The sequence below is a fragment of the Mesoplodon densirostris genome, chromosome 7 (assembly GCF_025265405.1).
Source record: "Mesoplodon densirostris isolate mMesDen1 chromosome 7, mMesDen1 primary haplotype, whole genome shotgun sequence".
Taxonomy (NCBI): domain Eukaryota; kingdom Metazoa; phylum Chordata; class Mammalia; order Artiodactyla; family Ziphiidae; genus Mesoplodon; species Mesoplodon densirostris.
In genome coordinates, this window is record NC_082667.1 from 120655705 (window position 1) to 120673987 (window position 18283).

At 37.2% G+C, this 18283-nt stretch overlaps 1 protein-coding gene across 4 annotated transcripts in view; it reads right to left on the reverse strand.

Annotated features, from left to right (window-relative positions):
* Window positions 1-18283, reverse strand: part of ARHGAP32 (Rho GTPase activating protein 32) — a 267544-nt gene that overhangs the window by 135878 nt on the left and 113383 nt on the right. For 2 of the 4 annotated variants that reach the window (XM_060103220.1, XM_060103221.1), the window contains exons 2-5: window positions 17404-17512; window positions 2457-2548; window positions 1870-1911; window positions 1412-1496 (exon numbers count right to left, since the gene is read on the reverse strand). In XM_060103220.1, coding sequence (XP_059959203.1) covers window positions 1412-1496; window positions 1870-1911; window positions 2457-2548; window positions 17404-17508 — 324 coding nt within the window. In that variant the 5' untranslated portion in view covers window positions 17509-17512. Of the gene's footprint in view, window positions 1-1411; window positions 1497-1869; window positions 1950-2456; window positions 2549-17403; window positions 17513-18283 lie in introns of those variants that run through there. The other 2 variants (XM_060103222.1, XM_060103223.1) reach the window with 2 other exon arrangements.

The following is an 18283-nucleotide window of genomic DNA, read 5'->3' on the forward strand; positions in this document are numbered from 1 at the left end:
AGGAAGATCCCACATGCCGCGGAGCGGCTGTGCCTGTGAGCCATGGCCACTAAGCCTACACATCCGGAGCCTGTGCTCCGCAACGCAAGAGGCCACAACAGTGAGAGGCCCACTTACCGCAAAAAAAAAAGAAAAATGCAGTGAGAATTACATCCCCAACAGATTGGTAAAAATTAACAAGTAAGTATCAAACAACCAAGAGTTGGCAAGGATGTGGAACAACTACTCTCGTTTACTGCTTATGGGAGTATAAATTTGTAAACCACTTTAAAAATAGTTGGCATTTGTACATCAGGATTCACATAGAACAATGTTCACTGAGATGTTGTTTAAAACAGCCAAAAACTGACAATAACCCAAATTTCAAAAAAATAAAAGAATCAATAAATTACTTGTGACATATGCAGAATATGGATTAATACACAGCTGTGAACAAACTGAACAAACTATGAGTACATACATCTGCAAGGATAAATTTCACAATGTTAAATGAAAGAAGCAAGAAGGAATACATTCAATAATGAAGCCCAAACTGGTTTGATATTTCAACTTACCCCCAAGAACCCCTGATCCTTCTAACCCTGCTCTACTTTTTTACCATAACTCTTATCTTCTTGGCCTTCTTCTATGCTCTTTAAGAATGGGTCTTTGATTTTGGTTGTTGTTGTTCATTAATATAGCCAAAGCACCTAAAACAGTGCCTCGTACATAGTACTTGCTCAGTAAGTATCTGCTGAACAAATTAGAATAATTCCAATTATGTTAAGTTCAAAAAGGTAAACCTGAATGCCATATTGATTAGGAATGCATATAGAGAGTAAAACTATTTTAAAAATGTAAGGTAACAAATATTACAAAAGTCATGGTATAAGTGACCTCTCGGGTAGGGAAGGTAAATGAAACACAAGAGGGACACAGGAAATATCTATCTCTTAACCTAGGCTTTAAAATGTACATAAATATGTATATAAAATATATTATCAATGTGTTTTATATACATGTATATACATAATATACTTTACAATAAGAAAAATATTGAAAAAAAACTCCATTAGCACTTCTCTCCCTAACCCCTACTCCACCTTCACCCCAACTCTGATTTATCCATCACCACTATGACCCAACACAACAGTCAGGTAATGACTAAAATAGTTCATGCTATCAAACAGTGGCAAACTCTGTCTAGGAATCTGATAGAAATTCTGAAATTTATACAGATTCTTTTATACTGTTTCCACTTGAAACAGGAGTCATCAGGTGTCAAATATTAGTCAATAGAAGAGAAAAAAGTCTTCACATCAACCAATAAGACATCAATAGAAAAAACGACTTCTAAGTGTCACCTATCAGATACACAGTTAAAGATATAAATATGTCTTGATTCAGTATGCAGGAAATATCTCAAATATACCTGTATGCTGCCAAACTCAACGTTCTCATAATGGAAATGTGCACATTCAGCCATCTTCGGAAAGTGACCTTTAGTGAAGGGTAACCTGAAGTACATGAAATAAATGAGATACAAGATACTGGAACAGTCAAAATTACTAAACTTAAGGAGGAAATAAAACAGGTTGAAGAGCTCATGCAACAAGCAAAACTATTTAATAAGCACATGCACATGAGCACATATATCCACACATACCTTTTCAGAAATACACAGAATCAAATGGAAATTACATTCAGTGCACAAGTCAAAACCGAAAGAAAAAAGTGAAATAAAAAGCATCACTATAGTACTCTTCTAATCCTGACCCACATCAATGGCCCTAGAAAAACTAGGCTTTCAGTGAATGTTATGGAAACTGTCAACAGCCTGCTCTAAGCAGAAGCAGCATTCCCACCACAATATACAAAACCAGATTTTACCTGTGAATGTTGTCACAGCCCATCAGTCCTGGATTGGTGGGTCTGGATGCAGAATGAACATTTTTATCCTTGTCTTTCCTCTACTTAGAATAAAAACATAGCTATCTAACCCTTCACCAGGTGAAAAGACGGTTTTTCTGCCTAAAACTGAAACGGATACCTTCAGATATTTCACTTAATAGTCAAATACTGGCATCCATCTCAGGCTTTCTCAAAAGCATAGCTGAGAAACAGCAATTTCATAACTCAAATACCAAAAGTGATTTTTCCAAATGACTGAGAGCATGTATTAAAGGTACCAAAAAAGACATACTTGGATTGTTCCCATTGAACAAATGCAACCTAATACACCATAACATAAAAGTTGTTACAAGAACAAAATTAAAGTGTATTTTTAGATAAGTAGACAATCCTCAGACCTATTCTGCTAACAGATGAGTGATAATTAAAGGCTTAACAGCATAATTTAATGTATGGACAGTAAGAGCTCATTTAGTAAGAAATCTGGATAAAAGTTTTAACAGAACTAAAGAACTGATTTCCGTTTATAGAAATTCACTTAAAACCCGCTGTAAAATTATACTTACTTTTTCACATGTTTAACTTTCATACTGGTTGTACTGCCACATGTCTTAAGACTAAGGTCTCCAGGAATCTCTGGAATGTCTGCTCCTCTTGCCTTAAAAAAATAAAGACAAAAGATTTATGACTATCCCTTTATTATGAATACTTTTAAAAAAGCAGACTATAGCTCATTTCAATGGTTCTGCTGACTACACACCAAAAGAAATACATACAGATTTAATAATCTCTTCTTAAAATTATAACTTACTTGACTTTTAATTGTTAAGAATAAGGAAAAATATTCACCTAAAAATATTTAACTTTACTGTAAAAGGAAAAAATTTTTGTTAAACTAAGAATTTCCATTCTCTTATAATCAAATTTTGAAATCAATTATTATATTATGTGCCTCAGCACAAACTAAAATCTCCCCCAAGAGTTGTTGGAACAAAATAACCATGGTTACAATGATTAATAAAAGTTTAAATGGTATATGTGAACATAATTAGGAGATCACAACATACATTTCTCACACTAAAATTTGAAAGTACCATCTATGTAATACCTCCAAATTACTTCTTACACTGCCAGTTTTCATAGCAGTGATTTTTTAACTTTAGTGAAACATTCACCTGTATCATTTTAACAACAGAAACTGGAAAATGAAAAAGTTCTTCACACTCTGGAGAAAGCAAACAGCAAATCCAACTCTCTATATTAAAAAACAAATTTATGCTATACAATCTATGACTTGTAACAGAAAAAATTAGTATAGCCAGTGTCACATAATGCAGTAGGGGAGAATAATGTGGGTTGAGCATTTAAACTGAGTTAAGTGGAGATCCACAAAGAAGATGCAGTAAATATATACAGTGGAGTATTACTCAGCCATAAAAAAGAATGACATCCTGCCTTTTGTAACAACGTGGATGGAACTTAAGGGCGTTATGCTAAGTGAAATTAAGTCAGAAAAAAGACAAATACTGTATGATCTCACCTATATATGGAATCTAAAATCAAATCAATATAAAAAAAAAAACAAGCTCACAGATACAGAGAAAAGACTGGTGATTGCCAGAGGTAGGGGTGGTGGATAGATGAAAAAGGTGAAGAGGTCAAAACATACAAACTTCCAGCAACAAAATAAAACAGTCATAGGGATTTAATGTACAGCACAATGACTATAATTAATAATACTGTATTGCACATCTGAAAATTACAAAGAGAGTAGATCTTAAAAGCACTCATCACAGGACATCCCAGGCTATTCAGTGGTTAAGACTCCATGTTTCCAATGCAGGGGGCATGGATTTAATCCCTGGTTGGGGAACTAAGATCCCACATGCCAGGTGGTGTGGCCAAAGAAAAATTTTTTTTTAATTTAAAAAACAAAGTACTCATCACAAGAAAAAAAAACACATTTTCTAACTATGTATGGTGACAGATGTTAATTAGACTTACTGTTGTGATCATTTCACAATGTATACAAATATCAAATCATTATGTTGTGTACCAGAAACTAATACAGTATTACACATCAATATACCTCAATAAAATAAAAAAGAAAAGAAATTCACAACATCAGTTCTTTTTTTTTTTTTTTTCTTTTTTGCAGTACGCGGGCCTCTCACTGCTGTGGAATCTCTCGTTGCGGATCACAGGCTCCAGACACACAGGCTCAGCAGCCATGGCTCACGGGCCCAGCCGCTCCGCGGCATGTGTGATCCTCCCAGACCGGGGCACGAACCCGTGTCCCCCACATCAGCAGGCAGACTCTCAACAACTGCGCCACCAGGGAAGCCCCGCCAATTTTTAAAAAGGTTTTCTTATTAAAAAAAAAAAAAAAAGAGCCAAGGAGGACCTTCAAGATGGTGGAGGAATAAGATGTGGACATCACCTTGCTCCCCACAAACACATCAAAAATACATCTAGATGCGGAACAACTCCTACAGGACCCTACTGAGTACTGGCAGAAGACCTCAGACTTCCCAAAAGGGTGTTGGTGCTCTGGCTGGGTGTCAGGCCTGAACCGCTGAGGTGGGAGAGCCAAGTTCAGGACACTGGACAACCACAGACCTCCCGGCCCCACATAATATCAATCAGTGAGAGCTCTCCCAGAGATCTCCATCTCAACTCTAAGACCCAGATCCACTTGACGACCAGCAAGCTCCAGTGCTGGACACCCCATGCCAAACAACTAGCAAGACAGGAACACAACCCCACCCATTAGCAGAGAGGCAGCCTAAAATCATAAGGAGTTCACAGACACCCCAAAACACAACACCAGTCACGGTCCTGCCCACCAGAAAGACAAGATCCAGCCTCATCCACAGGACACAAGCAGGCACCAGTCCCCTCCACCAAGAAGCCTACACAACACACGGAATCAACCTTACCCACTGGGGGCAGACACCAAAAACAATGGGAACTATAAACCTGCAGCCTGCAAAAAGGAGACCTCAAACACAGTAAGTTAAGCAAAATGAGAAGAAAGAATAATACGCAGCAGATGAAGGAGCAAGGTAAAAACCCACCAGACCAAAAAACTGAAGAGGAAATAGGCATTCTACCTGAAAAAGAATTCAGAGTAATGATAGTAAAGATGATCCAAAATCTTGTAAATAGAATGGAGAAAATATGAGAAACGTTTAACAAGGATCTAGAAGAACTAAGGAGCAAAGAAACAGTGACGAACAACACAATAAATGAAATTAAAAATTCTCTAGAAGGAATCAATAGCAGAATGACTGAGGCAGAAGAACAGATAAGTGACCTGGAAGATAAAATAGTGGAAATTACTACTGCAAAGCAGAATAAAGAAAAAAGAATGAAAAGAACTGAGGACAGTCATAGAGACCTCTGGGACAACATTAAACACAACAATATTCGAATTATAGGGGTCCCAGAAGAAGAAGAGAAAAAGAAAGGGACTGAGAAAATATTTGAAGAGATTATAGTTGAAAACTTCCCTAATATGGGAAAGGAAATAAGTTAATCAAGTCCAGGAAGCACAAAGAGTCGCATACAGGATAAATCCAAGAAGAAACATGCCAAGACACATATTAATCAAACTATCAAAGATTACATACAAAGAAAAAATATTAAAAGCAGCAAAGGAGGGCTTCCCTGGTGGCACAGTGGTTCGGAGTCCGCCTGCTGATGCAGGGGACGCGGGTTCGTGCCCCGGTCCGGGAAGGTCCCACATGCCGCGGAGCGGCTGGGCCTGTGAGCCATGGCCGCTGAGCCTGTGCGTCCAGAGCCTGTGCTCCGCAAGGGCAGAGGCCACAACAGTGAGAGGCCCACGTAACGCAAAAAAAAAAAAAAGCAGCAAAGGAAAAGCAACAAATAACATACAAGGGACTCCCCATAAGGTTAACAGCTGATCTTTCAGCAGAAACTCTGCAAGCCAGAAAGGACTAGCAGGACATATTTAAAGTGATGAAAGGGGAAAACCTACAACCAAGATTACTCTACCCAGCAAGGATCTCATTCAGATTTGACAGAGAAATTAAAACCTTTGAAGACAAGCAAAAGCTAAGAGAATTCAGCACCACCAAACCAGCTTTACAACAAATGCTAAAGGAACTTCTCTAGGCAGGAAACACAAGAGAAGGAAAAGACCTACAATAACAAACCCAAAACAATTAAGAAAATGGTAATAGGAACATACATATAGATAATTACCTTAAATGTAAATGGATTAAAGCTCGAATCAAAAGACACAGACTGGCTGAATGGATACAAAACAAGACCCATATATACACTGCTACGAAAGACCCACTTCAGACCTAGGGACACATTCAGACTGAAAGTGAGGGGATGGAAAAGGATATTCCATGCAAATGGAAATTAAAAGAAAGCTGCAGGAGCAATTCTCGTATCAGACAAAATAGACTTTAAAATAAAGAATAGGGCCTCCCTGGTGGCGCAGTGATTGAGAGTCCACCTGCCGATGCAGGGAACATGGGTTCGTGCCCCGGTCCGGGAAGATTCCACATGCCGCGGAGCGGCTGGGCCCGTGAGCCATGGTTGCAGAGCCTGCGTGTCCGGAGCCTGTGCTCTGCAACGGGAGAGGCCACAACAGTGAGAGGCCCTTGTACCGCATAAACAAATAAATAAATAAATAAAAATAAAGGCTACTACAAGAGACAAAAAGCACACTACACAATGCTCAAGGGATCAATCCAAGAAGATATAACAACTGTAAATAGTTATGCACCCAAAAGAGGAGCCCTCAATACATAAGGTAAATGTTAACAGCCATAAAAAGGGAAATCAACAGGAACATAATCATTCTAGGGGACTTTAACACCCCACTTTCACCAAAGGACAGATCAACCAAAATGAAAATAAATAAGGAAACACAGCTTCAAATGACACATTAAACCAGATGGACTTAATTGATATTTATAAGATATTCCATCCAAAAACAACACAATACACTTTCTTCTCAAGTGCTCATGGAACATTCTCCAGGATAGATACTATCTTGGATCACAAATCAAGCCTTGGTAAATTTAAGAAAATTGAAGTCGTATCAACTATCTTTTCTGACCACAACTCTATGAGACTAGGTATCAATTACAGGAAAAAACCTGTAAAAAATACATACACATGGAGGCTAAACAATACACTACTAAGTAACCAACAGATCACTAAGAAATCAAAGAGGAAATCAAAATATACCTAAAAACAAATGACAATGAAAACACGATGACCCAAAACCTATGGGATGCAGCAAAAGCAGTTCTAAGAGGGAAGTTTATAGCAATACAATCCTACCTCAAGAAACAAGAAACTTCTCAACTAAACAACTTAACCTTACACCTAAACAATTAGACAAAGAAGAACAAAAAAACCCAAAAGTTAGCAGAACAAAATAAATCATAAAAATCAGATCAGAAATAAATGAAAAACAATTGAAGGATGCAATAGCAAAGATCAATAAAACTGAAAGCTGGTTATTTGAGAAGATAAACAAAATTGATAAACCATTAGCCAGACTCATCAAGAAAAAAGGGAAAAGACTCAAAACAACAGAATTAGAAACCAAAAAGGAGAAATAACAACTGACACTGCAGAAATACAAAGGATCAGGAGAGATTACTACAAGCTAATATGCTAATAAAATGGACAACCTGGAAGAATTGGACAAATTCTTAGAAAAGCACAACCTTCTGAGACTGAAGCAGGAAGAAATAGAAAATACAAACATACCAAGCACAAGCACTGAAATTGAAACTGTGATTAAAAATCTTCCAACAAACAAAAGCCCAGGACCAGATGGCTTCACAGACGAATTCTATGAAACATTTAGAGAAGAGCTAACACCTATCCTTCTCAAACTCTTCCAAAATATAGCAGAGAGAGGAACACTCCCAAACTCATTCTACAAGACTACCATCACCCTGATACCAAAACCAGATAAAGATGTCACAAAAAAAGAAAACTACAGGCCAATATCACTGATGAACATAAATGCAAAAATCCTCAACAAAATGCTAGCAAACAGAGCCCAGCAGCACATTAGAAGGATCATACACCATGATCAAGTGGGGTTTATCCCAGGAATGCAAGGATTCATCAATATATGCAAATCAATTAATGTGATACACCATATTAACAAATTAAAGGATAAAAACCTTATGATCATCTCAACAGATGCAGAAAAAGCTTCTGACAAAATTCAATACCCATTTATGATAAAGATCTTCCAGAAAGTAGGCATAGAGGGAACTTACCTCAACATAATAAAGGCCATATATGACAAACCCATGGCCAACATCATTCTCAGTGGTGAAAAACTGAAAGCATTTCCACTAAGATCAGGAACAAGGCAAGGTTGCCCACTCTCACCACTATTATTCAACATAGCTTTGCAAGTTTTAGCCACTGCAGTCAGAGACGAAAAAGAAATAAAAGGAATCCAAACTGGAAAAGAAGTAAAACTGTCACTGTTTGCGATGACATGATACTATACATAGAGAATCCTAAAGATGCTACCAGAAAAGTACTAGAGCTAATCAATGAACTTGGTAAAGTAACAGGATACAAAATTAATGCACAGAAATCTCTTGCATTCTTATATGCTAATGATGAAATATCTGAAAGAGAAATTAAGGAAACATTCCCATTTACCATGCAACAAAAAGATAAAATACCTAGGAATAAACCTACATTAGGAGATAAAAGACCTGTATGCAGAAAACTATCAGACACTGATGAAACAAATTAAAGATGATACAAACAGATGGAAAGATATACCATGTTCTTGGATTGGAAGAATAAACATTGTGAAGATGACTATACTACCCAAAGCAATCAACAGATTCAAGGCAATCCCTATCAAACTACCAATGGCATTTTTCACAGAACTAGAACAAAAAATTTCACAATTTGTATGGAAACACAAAAGACCCCAAATAGCCAAAGCAATCTTGAGAAAGAAAAATGGAGCTGGAGGAATCAGGCTCCCTGACTTCAGATTATACTACAAAGCTACAATAATCAAGACAGTATGGTACTGGCACAAAAACAGAAATACAGATCAATGGAACAAAATAGAAAGCCCAGAGATAAACCCATGCACATATGGTCACCTATCTTTGATAAAGGAGGAAAGAATATACAATGGAGAAAAGACAGCCTCTTCAGTAAGTGGTGCTGGGAAAACTGGACAGCTACATGTAAAAGAATGAAATTAGAACTCTCCCTAACACCATACACAAAATAAACTCAAAATGGATTAAAGACCTAAAGGTATGACCAGACACTATAAAACTCTTAGAGGAAAACATAGGAAGAACAGTCTTTGACATAAATCACAGCAAGATCCTTTTTGACCCACCTCCTAGAGAAATGGAAATAAAAACAAAGATAAACAAATGGGACCTAATGAAACTTAAAAGCCTTTGCACAGCAAAGGAAACCATAAACAAGATGAAAAGACAATCCTCAGAATGGGAGGAAATATTTGCAAATGAAGCAACTGACAAAGGATTAATCTCCAAAATATACAAGCAGCTTATGCAGCTCAGTATCAAAAAAACAAACAACCCAATCCAAAAATGGGCAGAAGACCTAAATAGACATTTCTCCAAAGAAGATATACAGATTGCCAACAAACACATGAAAGGATGCTCAACATCACTAATCATTAGAGAAATGCAACTCAAAACTACACTGAGGTATCACCTCACACCGGTCAGAATGCCCATCATCAAAAAATCTACCAACAATAAATGCTGGAGAGGCATTTATTGGAGAGAAGGGAATGCTCTTGCACTGTTGGTGGGAATGTAAATTGATATGGCCAGTAGGGAGAAGAGTATGGAGGTTCCTTAAAAAACTAAAAGTAGAAGTACCATATGACCCAGCAATCCAACTACTGGGCATTTACCTTGAGAAAACTATAATTCAAAAAGAGTCATGTACAACAATGTTCATTGCAGCTCTATTTACAATAGACAGGACATGGAAGCAACCTAAGTGTCCATCAACAGATGAATGGATAAAGAAGATGTGGCACATATATACAATGGAATATTACTCAGCCATAAAGAGAAACGAAATTGAGTTATCTGTAGAGAGGTGGATGGACCTAGAGTCTGTCATACAGAGTGAAGTAAGTCAGAAAGAGAAAAACAAATACTGTATGCTAAGAAATATATATGGAATCTAAAAAAAAAAAAAAGGTTCTGAAGAACCTAGGGGCAGGACAGGAATGAAGACGCAGACGTAGGGAATGGACTTGAGGACACAGGGAGGGGGAAGGGTAAGCTGGATTGAAGTGAGAGAGTGGCATGGACATATATACACTACCAAATATAAAATAGATAGTTAGTGGGAAGCAGCCGCATAGCACAGGGAGATCAGCTACGTGCTTTGTGACCACCTAGAGGGGTGGGATAGGGAGGGTGGGAGGGACACGCAGGAGGGAGGAGATATGGGGATATATGTATAGCTGATTCATTTTTTTATACAGCAGAAATTAACACAACATTGTAAAGCAATTATACTCCAACAAAGATGTTTAAAAAAAATAGCAAAGACAGTTTAGTTAAATGTTAAAAACCACAACTTCTGGGGCTTCCCTGGTGGCGCAGTGGTTGAGAGACCACCTGCCGATGCAGGGGACACGGCTTCGTGCCCCGGTCTGGGAGGATCCCACATGCTGCAGAGCGGCTGGGCCCGTGAGCCATGGCTGCTGGGCCTGCGCATCCGGAGCCTGTGCTCCACAACGGGAGAGGCCACAACGGTGAGAGGCTCGTGTACCGCAAAACAAACAAACAAACAAAAAAAAAAAACCCATGACTTCTCAAAAATATGAGGTAACAATGTATGAACTTACAAGAATTAACACGTGATATATATATACCATCAGGAACCACTGGACCCATTTTCTTTTAGGTTTTGGTCCTTAGCGTGGTTAAACTTGCTATAGTCAATAATAGTTAAACCTCCTTAGCTTATTTATAATGGTAGATATTTCATCATTAATTGTTCATTGAGTCTTTTTATTCTGTCCTACAGGTCTTCCAAAGAGAAAAATTTTATTATATTCTTTAGTAATGAAATAGAACTCATTCTGTCTTGCAATTACATTATGGATTCACTGGACCTTTTCATAAATCTAAGACAGAGTCTCAGTATAATTTTTTCTCTATCTTGAAACAGAGTTCTTTCAAAATTCTAGGTATTGTTTCATCAGTGTTCATCATGATTCTTAACCCTACCACACTAGAAAAGACTAAAATTTAAAATACTTCTTTTTAAAAAATAAAAATAAGGGAAACACCTAAAAAGGACATTGGCAATCTTTTTCTTAAAGGGTCAGATGGTAAATATTTCACGTTTATAGACCACACTGTCTCCCCCACAACTCAACTCTGTTACTACACAGAAGCAGCCATGTGTAAATGACTGAATATAAATCCATGTTCAATACAACTTTATTTTCAAAAACAGGCAGCCAGTAAGTTGAATTTGTCAACCACTGACCCACAATGTTGACACAATAGTGAAATAAATCATCTAGTTTTTGTGTTGTGTTGCCCAAACTGCTGCACCATCTTTAAAGAAGGTACTTTATGCTGTATACCTGAAACTTATATAATACTGTAAATCAATAATACCTAAAAAAAAAAAAAAAAGAACACACTTTAAAAGCTTGGAGACACCATCTTTGTAGTTGACATTTTGCTTTCATTGAATATATTTAAGAATTCCATATTTTTCATTTTCCATCCGTAATAGAGAAGAGAAAACTGACAACGATTTTTTACAATGATTAGACACATCAAAGGATGGGTGCAAAGAGACAGTGTGCAGCACTCTAGACTTCAATAATGCTGGTGACATTGGTCACACACATATGACATCTCAGATTGATGATTATATCAATCTGTTAAAAATTGTAAGTGAGTAATATATTTCTAAGGACAAAAAGAAAACACGGTATTTTCCTCCAGTTGGTCACTCAACTGAAAGGACTTTATCACAGAAAATTTTGCAACAACAACCTGGATCACCTGTTTTGCTAAAATAATGGGTGGCAACATTCTTTCAGCTTTTATGATGTTTGTGCACCAAAATTCACTTGACATTAAGAGGTCTGCTATGCTTAAATTCATATTAAAATTTCTAAAAAAACGGTTTTTCAATATTTGTTCTGTAAATTATTCATAAATTGTCTTAAAATTTAAATATAAGGAGTTGAGAAGGGTGTACTGGCCCCAGTTGGTAAATGGTGATGACTTTATTTGGCAGATTGAAAATTAAAATATTAACTGTCCTTTGCAAACAAGCTCATGCAAACAAGCTCACTGTGCTAGATAGGCCATCATCCCTAACACACACCCAAGGAGAAAATGAGGAAGCCTGCCAGGCTTATGATCCACATGGGGAGACACACTATGGACCACACACCTCTTCAACCACCATTGACTGGACTGTAGGTAGAAACATGACCCAAAGGTAAATTCACTGGCTATCCAAATGGGCCTGACCGGAAGACCTCTGCCTAAAAAGACAAAATGGTAATAATTAGGCAAATGAACCAAGCAATGGTCCAAGAAGCCTGAGAGTATTCAAGAAAATATTTCTGAACCAACAGTTCAACAATCCTGTAACCATGTATGTTTTGTCCAGCAATATTTTCCCATAGTCCAGAAAAGTCCCAAGCATAAAAAGTGGTATCATTAATTCTTTTAAGATTCAGAAAACAGAATTAAAAGGAAAATATAGTATTATTACTCCATTGTGTGGTAAACTAACATTTTTACCTACATTTTTTTTTTTCTTTCGCGGTACGCGGGCCTCTCATTGTTGTGGCCTCTCCCGTTGCGGAGCACAGGCTCCAGACGCGCAGGCTCAGTGGCCATGGCTCACGGGCCTAGCCGCTCCGCAGCATGTGGGATCTTCCCGGACTGGGGCATGAACCCGTGTCCCCTGCATTGGCAGGTGGACGCTCAACCACTGCGCCACCAGGGAAGCCCCTACATATTATTTTTTAATAAAATAAATTTTCTTAAATTTCTACTGAAAGCACCTAGCTTAAACCATTTTATTCTGTTGCTCTAAATCAAAAATTAAGAAAGTTCTCTTTTAGAAAATATTAAGTAACATTCATTCTTGGAAAACACATAATTTTCCCAATTTATTCATGTTACAATCGTCACTTATTTATGCTTCCAAAATAGAGTTTGTATCATCTTCACAGAAACAGTGCCATTCATCAATAGAAAATTAAAGAGACAACAGAGGCAATGGAAAATAGCACTTAAGGAACATACCATGTTCATAAAAGCACCCACTGTTTACAATTAAATTCCCTATATACTTATCTCCAGCAATAAACTGACTTCCTAAAAGATTGGAGAGTTTCATTCACCCTTGAATTACAGACAATAGGCACAAAAGATGTGCTCCAAGAAGATAAAGGGAATTAATAGGTTATTAACTATTTTTATCTCCTCACTCCTCCCGATGGCTCAGTTTTACACCTCTTATTTTCCCTGTGTAATGTAACTGATGTGTTCCTTACCGCGCAAGATAGCCCTATCTTCAAAATGCAATTCAAGTCTACCTACCATTTAAGCCTATCCCAATAATTTAGCCAAATTCTGATATTTTCTTTTTTTAAATCATCCACAGGACTCACCCTATATACAACAAGTTGAAGCATTATATTATATTTTTATTCATATTTTACTACAAACTGCCTTGTCTCATTCTCTAATCAAAGACTTTTCCATTCATCAAGAAGATAACTTCCTTGATGCAAGAGCCAATGGAGTGATATATGTACATATTCTATTAATACCTGACATCCCCAACCCCCATTATAACACTAAAATTTAGTATCATTCAAGGAAAAGGCTCACAGAAAGTTGGTACTGTACTATCCCAGGAAAGCAAATCAAGACTTTTATCTCTCACTTTTTAATTCTCCTGTCTAATAAATATCTATTAAAGTCTAAATTAATAAAATTACTCATTTTAACAGCTCTGTTTTTATGGTTAAAAACATTTACTCTTTTGATGTACATTGCTAAATAATCTTCCAGAAAGGAGTATGTGCCTATTTTCTCACAACCTCAAGAACACTAAGTATTACCAATCTTTATCTTTACCTGATAAAATTACTTCATCTTTTTTAACAATAAATAAAAGAGTTAAACAAAATTTCACAATGTTAGTAGACATCTGTATTTTCTGTATAATATAATTTATTCTTTATTTTTATATTTTTCAGAGTAAAGAACACTTTTTAAGTTAAAGCTAGTAATATTTGTGTGACATAATATATCAAGATACTTAATAATTTTCCATTAAAATTATAAACCTGGAAATTGTAGGCATTACACCTACTGACTTCAAGACTTACTACAAAGCAAGGGTAATTTAAGACAGTGTGGTACTGGAGTAAGGATGAACAAGTTAATGAGGTACAACAGAAAGTCCAGAATTCAAAAGAACAGTACTGTCAATGAATAAGACTGATACAAGTTCCTAAAGTATGCAAAAAGGAAAAACCTTGAACCTTCTCAATGATACACAAAAAGTTATTCAAGGTGAAAATTCGCTCAATGTGAAAATTAATAAAATAAAAATGAACACAGAAAAGTAAATCTTAAGTAAGATACCTTAAAAAGGAAACAAAAATGTACTATGCATAAGAGAAACAATAAATTCAACGGCATCAAAATTAAAAACAAAGAAGGGCTTCCCTGGTGGCACAGTGGTTGAGAGTCTGCCAGCAGATGCAGGGGACACGGGTTTGTGCCCCGGTCTGGGAGGATCCCACATGCTGCGGAGCGGCTGGGCCTGTGGGCCATGGCTGCTGAGCCTGCGCGTCTGGAGCCTGTGCTCCGCAACGGGAGAGATCACAACAGTGAGAGGCCCACGTAACGCAAAAAAAAAAAAAAAAAAAAAAAAAAAACAACTAATATTCTGGCCACACCACACAAATCGATAAAAGTTCAACACTTAAGCCCTTTTATTTCGAAAACTATTAAAAAACTAAATAAATGGAATTGTTTTGGAAAAACATTTTATAAGGGTTTCTCTTAGTAAACTTCATTCTCAACATAATATTTCACACATATTATTATTGAAAGAGAAAAAGGTCCCAAACTTTCTTAACTCTTACTTCCTCATTAAAATCAGTATAATTTTCTAGAGAAAGTGTAGTAAAACAGCAGCTCTAATCTCATTTATATCCTTTTCATCATTCACTGCACACTTTTTGCAACCTTGCAATGTACTATTTATTGAGTGTAATGATTTTTTCAAAAAATAGAATCATAGCACTTGCCTTCAAGAAGTTTACAGATAGGGCTTCCCTGGTGGCTCAGTGGCTAAGAATCTGCCTGCCAATGCAGGGGACACGTGTTCAAGCCCTGGTCTGGGAAGATCCCACATGCCGTGGAGCAACTAAGCCTGTATGCCACAACTACTGAGCCTGCACTCTAGAGCCTGTGAGCCACAACTACTGAGCCCACATGCCATAACTACTGAAGCCCACGCGCCTACAGCCCGTGCTCTACAAGAGAAGCCACTGCAATGAGAAGCCCACGCACCACAACAAAGAGTAGCCCCCACTCGCCGCAACTAGAGAAAAGCCTGCGTGCAGCAACAAAGACCCAACACAGCCAAATATAAAATAAATAAAATAAAATTAATTTTAAAAAGTTTACAAATAAAGAAATTAAGAGTACCAATATAATAATAAAAGATGCTAAGAACATATGATACAAATGGTAATTTCCATAAACAAATCAATGTGAACTCCAGAAAACAGAATTCAGTAACTTTCTATGTTACGCGTCATATGACATTTTAATACAGAGTAAACAAACCACCACATAACAAATACCACCTTTCTTCCCATTGATAAATTCAATGTGACTTATTGCAGGTTATCAAAATACATGGGAAAACTGTGAAAGATTTCCAAATAAGCAAAAGAATTTACTGAATATCCTTTCAGTGGCATGCTGGCACATCCAGGGATTACTTGATTCAATAGGGGTGTGGGGCATGTTTGTCTTTGATGAGACTATTTCACATCTCCTCAGTGTAGAAATTTGCAATGTAATGTTATGCTAAAAGGAAAACATCAAGAGAAGAAACAGAATTCCATAAACACCTTCTAAGCAACGAATACGCTCAATTAGAATCATATGCTCATAAATTGATATATTTGGCAGTACCTGAGGGAAAAGGCATTTTCAAAAATGAAATATGTAAAATCTCATTACAAACCTGCATTGACAAATGAACATTTGCATTCAATTTTGAAAGGAATCACTAACTTTTAACTCCAATTAAGTAAAATGTTATCCTCTGCAAAACAGATTTTTGTTCTCATTAACAGATCTGAATCACAAAAAGTTATAAAAGTTATAATAGATTAAATGACTATCTCAAACTTATGTGGAAAAACTACACTGCATAGGATTTTCCCACCTAACTCCCAACAAACAAGAATTGCTTTTCCAGTATCTCAGTGAACATAAACTCCATTCTTCAGGCTGATCAGCCAAAGAACTTGAACTCATCCTTGACATCTCTATCTTACTCTCTCTGTCCCATTCATGAGTAAAAATGCTTGGCTTTATCTGTAAAACTACACCCAGAATCGAACCATTTTCCCCATCTACCATCCTGGTTCAAGCTACCATCACTGTCCATCTAATATAATAACCTTCTAACTGGTCTCCTAATTTCCTCTTTTTGCCTCCCTCTTTAGCCTATTCACAGCGACCAGAGACTTCCTTTAAAATTTTAAGCCAGATCATGTCACTTCTTGGCTAAAATTTCTCCAATGGTTTCCCGGCTCACTCAGCATAAAAAACCAAAGTCCTTATAATGGAGTACAACAAACCACTTCTCTGACCTCATCTCCTCTACTTTTTCCAGCTCAGTTTCAGCCACATGTCCTACTTGTGTTTTATCCAACTTGCTTTTTATTTCTATGCTATAGCCTTTAACTTGTTCTTCCACTGCCTAAAATGATCTGTTCCCAGATAAACACACTCCCTCACATCCCTCTGGTGTCTGCTCAAATCTCAACTTCTCCCAGAGGCCATCTGTGCCCATCCTATATAACTAGCAACTATTCTTTCACACTCTCTCCTCCCACTCTGTAACCCCACCACTCTGCATTAATTTTCTACAATGGCACATACCACCACACGACATATTATATATTTAATTATTTGCTTCTCCTCCTACCTCATTAAAATATAAGCTACAAAGGCAGGAGATGTGTGTGTTTTATTCATAGCTCTGCCCAGAGAGTCTAAAACAGTGCCTTGAATAGATAATTCGCTCAACAGATACTTCCTGAACAAATGAGCAAAGCAACAAATGACAAAAAATTTTTTATGTGAGTAATGCTTCCTCAGTTCCTTTTCTTTATGTAAGTAAAATATACATACATACATATGCATAAAACTGATTTACCATTGCACTAAGTGTTTCTTCCCAATCAGGCCGCTCTCGAGGGTGAACGTTTCTGTGTAGTTCTGGAACAAAATCATCCTCTTCAGAATGTACTGAGGACTTCATCTTCCTAGAGATCAAAACATGAAAGACTGTGATAAGAGTTCCTGTTTCTAGGAAAGCTTTCCAATGACCACAATTCAAAGAACAGATAAGCATACCAGGTTTGAAGTTCAGTTAAAAGAGCTTTGGTGGTTCGTATTGGCTCTCCATTTCTGCTCTGCTTTCAGAGCTCTTTCCTGATGTACCAACACCTGCTTTTATTCCAGGAGATAAAACTAAGGTTTGTAAGTAAGGTTTATCCTTTATTGTCTATGGTATTTATTATATAAGGACTGATTTTATCTGTTCAACACAGTTGGAACCTTGAAAAGATGTGCAACAGCCATCAATATTTATAGAACTCTGCTAAGCCTTAGTGAACACGTAAAATGAGAAACGAGATATGGTACTTCTGGTTCCAATTTATGGAACACAGTGTCTTCTGCTAGAATTCTCAAGAAGAACAACTATGAATGCCGAAGACAACATACGAAACTACTTGCCTGAAGGCACAGGAAAGCAAGCTTTACAGGTAGGATTTCTGGGGCTACATCCTTGGAGAGCAGGGGAGCCCATGAAGCAAATTCCACATTTAATCATTCTTTGGTATAAGAGATTTTCTAGACCAACGATGAGAAATAGGGCCCAAGCACACTGCTGTACCTTAACTGGGCTGAGAAGGCAGAGCCTGGAGACTGGGGTTGCCAAAGCAGAGGAGGCTCCAGAGTGAAAAATGCCCCCCAAAAGACCTATATAGAAGGAGCCTAAAAATCTACATGAAAATTCCCCTCAAATTGTT